This window comes from Apaloderma vittatum, unplaced genomic scaffold (genome assembly GCF_000703405.1).
Source record: "Apaloderma vittatum isolate BGI_N311 unplaced genomic scaffold, ASM70340v1 scaffold27014, whole genome shotgun sequence".
In the NCBI taxonomy this organism is placed as follows: Eukaryota; Metazoa; Chordata; class Aves; order Trogoniformes; family Trogonidae; genus Apaloderma; species Apaloderma vittatum.
This window is the reverse complement of record NW_009711491.1, coordinates 51,581-54,867: the sequence shown is the minus strand read 5'-3', so window position 1 is coordinate 54,867 and position 3,287 is coordinate 51,581. Positions and strand designations below refer to the sequence as shown.

The following is a 3,287-nucleotide window of genomic DNA, read 5'->3' as shown; positions in this document are numbered from 1 at the left end:
CAGTGCTGCCGTGCAGCCCCTGGTGGTGGGGCTGCACTGGTGATGACCCGCGCTGGCTCTCCCTTAGTAACAGTGATGTGTATGTCATTTTTTTTAATTTTTTTTTTCTATTTTCAGGTGAATATGGCCTTGGCAGGGAAGCCTTTAGACGTGACTCTCAGCACCTCCAGAGCTGACCAGTGGAATATGGTTTTTCCCCAGAAAGACGAAATCATCACCAGCTTAGTGTCTGCCTTAGACTCCATGGTAAGAGGCCAGGGGCGGCCCTGTTCCCCTCCCTCCTTTCGCCTCCCTTTGACAGGGCTGGAGCACGAGGGCAGTCGAGCTCGTCCCGCTCCCCTCCACTGCCACAAAGCCCAGGGAGCTGCCGGAGCTGGGAAATAAAAATCCTCTCCTGCTCTGACAGCCCTAAGGATCATAAAGTCAGCCCAAGTTAATCTCAGATGTGTATTGTTTTCCCATTAATATTTATGTTGGTATCAACTTGAATGTAGGGTGGTTGGGTTTTTTGTTTTTTTTTTCCTTGATGTTTTACCAATGTTACCGTGAGCTTTTACACAACAGGAGAACAATGGCTTTTATCTCTGAGAACAAAGAAAATAACTTTCATATCTTCTGACGTAGAATTCCTGGTGGAAACCTTGCCTAAGTCAGCCATGCTTACATAAACAAGATAACTGTCTGGATTAAGTCTCGTGGACCAGAGCTAATCTTATTTTTAACTGTGATCAAGAAGGGAAAGCGAGTGTGTAGTAACAAACACCTAATGCAACGCGATGTGCGAAATAGCCCTCCCTTTTTAAAGCCAAGTCGCATTTAATGTATTTACCTTGGGTGCATCTTCTTCTCTGTGCAGGTAGGGAGTTGTTTTCTCTCGTTTCCTTCTCTCTGACCATCACCGCCCCACTAAGGAGCAGGTTCCCGGGTGCTGACGCACCCCAAGCAGCTTTGATGATTTATATACGTGCCATCCCGTACGGCAAATCGTGTTATCGTAGCTGGGCTTCTTAATGAATATATATTATTCTGCAGTCCTTGTTAGGTGCTTACACCAGGGCCAGGGGGCCAGGCTGCTCCTGAAATTCAGCCTTTATGCCAGCGCTTCACCAGGGCTGGGCTCTGCACCCTCAGAAGCCTGCCTGCCCGATGATTAAACCACGGGGCCACGTGCACGTCGCCAAGAGGGCTTAGGGTTCGGATTTGGTCTGCCTCCAAATCTCACGTTCCCTAGATCTTGTGTTTGTTTCCTGAGCGCTGGGCTTTTTTTGAGCAAAAGCCTTCCATTTGCTACTGGGTTCTTGAAAGGAGGTTTCTGCACAACAGCTATTTTTGGGGATGTGATTCAATACCTCCTTCTCGAGGAAGGTGAGCAGGAGGTAAAACCACCCAATATAGAGGCTGGTTCAAGCCCACACGAATCGAGCTCGCTGTGAGTGTGTGCAGGGAGCTGAAGGGAGCTCGGGGGAGCTGGTCCACAGGCAGCGGCTGTCCTCTTCCCTCCCGGCTGCCAGCATCCTCAGGCCCCTCCGTGGGCAGGCAAGGGGTCTAACCGGGGCTGCTGACGAGAAAATCCCCCCTGTTTTACCCATTTAAATCATCACCTGGTAACAGCGTCTTCATAGCATTGGTGCTGTAGCTACGGGAGTGTGACTCAGGCTGCCAGCACCGCGTAACTATTCTAATATATAAAATAATAATAAAAATGCATATACATGTGTATTATGTAGAGCAGGAAGCGCGCATTACGTAAAATGGATTAATGGAGGAAGTCTTTTCCATCTCTTTAATGTTTTGCATAACTGTACAAGAAGAATCGTTTGACTAATCCCGACTTTGACCATATTAGTGTTCTGCAGCTGAAATAAGATTCCCGTGCTCCTTATTCCATTAGAGCTGGTGGAAGAATACAAATTGTTGTTGGTTTATGTTGTGTTGTTATTTGTTGGGGTTTTTTTGAACAGGAATGTTTTCTTTTAGAGAAATACTATAAGAAGTTTACTTTTACGATAGGAAAAAGTGAAGCGAAGTGATGGGTTACTGTTTTCCAGCTCAGCGGGATACCTTTCTGGAGCTGTAAAATCACTAAAGTGTTTAGGGGATGTCACAAAACCCATGAAATTCTGACCCAAAGCAGAACATGGCTTTTGTTGAGGCAATCTTTTGATGGGGACTGCTGGAGAATGGCAGGGGGTGCCGAGCGGGGCTGCTCCCGCGGCGGCTCTGACCCGGTGCCTCCCCGCAGTGCTCGGCGCTCTCCAAGCTCAACGCGGAGGTGGCCTGCATCGCCGTCCACGAGGAGAGCGCCTTCGTGCTGGGCACCGAGAAGGGACGGGTCTTCCTCAGCGCCCGCAAGGAGCTGCAAGCTGACTTCCAGAAGTTTTGCAGTGAGTATCCCCGCCGAGGTTGATGCTCCTCCGGCTGTGCCAGCTGGGAAGCCCCTGCTGCTCACGGCCGGGGGGGCCCCTGCTGCTCACGGCAGGTGGCGTGGTTTGGGGGAAACCACCGCGCTGGCTGCCTGTCCGTGGGGCTGAGCTGTGTTTAAAGGGATGGAGAAGGCGGGTGGGAGCTGTGGTTGGAGCCTCCCCACTCCCAGGGAAGGCACCGCACGCCCCTATCTCCTGTCCAAAAGATTGCCCAGGGTGGCACGGGGCTGGATGGCAACACTGCTGGTGTGCTGGAGTGGGTTTTGAGGGCTTTGCAGAAACCGTTTGTTGTAGTGATCTCGCAGGAGCAGAGAGGCTTTCTTGGGTCAAGGCTTTATTCCTAGTTTTGGAAAAACAAGGATGGATTTGGGAGCTGGGAGTGTTGGCTGTGGACTCGTTTTTTCTTTTGAGGAGCTGCCAGTGGTGAAAGGATGCCTTGAGCAGGAGCTGTGATCTCCTGTTGGTCTTAAATCAGAGTCAGGGATGTGTGTGAGTGGTGGCAGCCGTGGGGAAGGTGGGAGCTGTGCTGGGAGTGAGGACCTGCATTTCTTGGAGTGCTACTCGCTGCTTTCCCTGTTCCTTGCAGGAGCTGGGACAGGGTCTGGCTTTGGTGGTGGTGGGGACCTCAGACCTAGGGGCACCCCAGCCCCAGATCTGCTGGCACACGCTGCTCACGGCGGGGTGTCGGTGAAGAGAAACGACCTGGCTGTGTGTGCACACGCCTGCTGTTGATGGAAACCATATTGGCCCTTAATCCCTTGGAGAGATGGCTCAGGAAGGGTTCGCTCTAGTGAAAACATCAGCGCTGTAAAGCTGCCAGGGTCGCTGTCTGCTCGGGTTGTTTGCCGCACACGTGCGGGGTGA

General features: G+C 51.5%; 1 protein-coding gene across 1 annotated transcript in view; it reads left to right on the top strand.

The window, feature by feature from the left end:
* The first annotated feature begins 123 nt into the window (after nucleotides 1-123).
* GTF2IRD1 (GTF2I repeat domain containing 1) overlaps nucleotides 124-3,287 on the top strand; it is a 41,812-nt gene continuing 38,648 nt past the window's right edge. Inside the window, exons 1-2 of the mRNA XM_009867667.1 lie at nucleotides 124-246; nucleotides 2,243-2,384. Coding sequence (XP_009865969.1) covers nucleotides 124-246; nucleotides 2,243-2,384 — 265 coding nt within the window. The remainder of the gene's footprint in view (nucleotides 247-2,242; nucleotides 2,385-3,287) is intronic.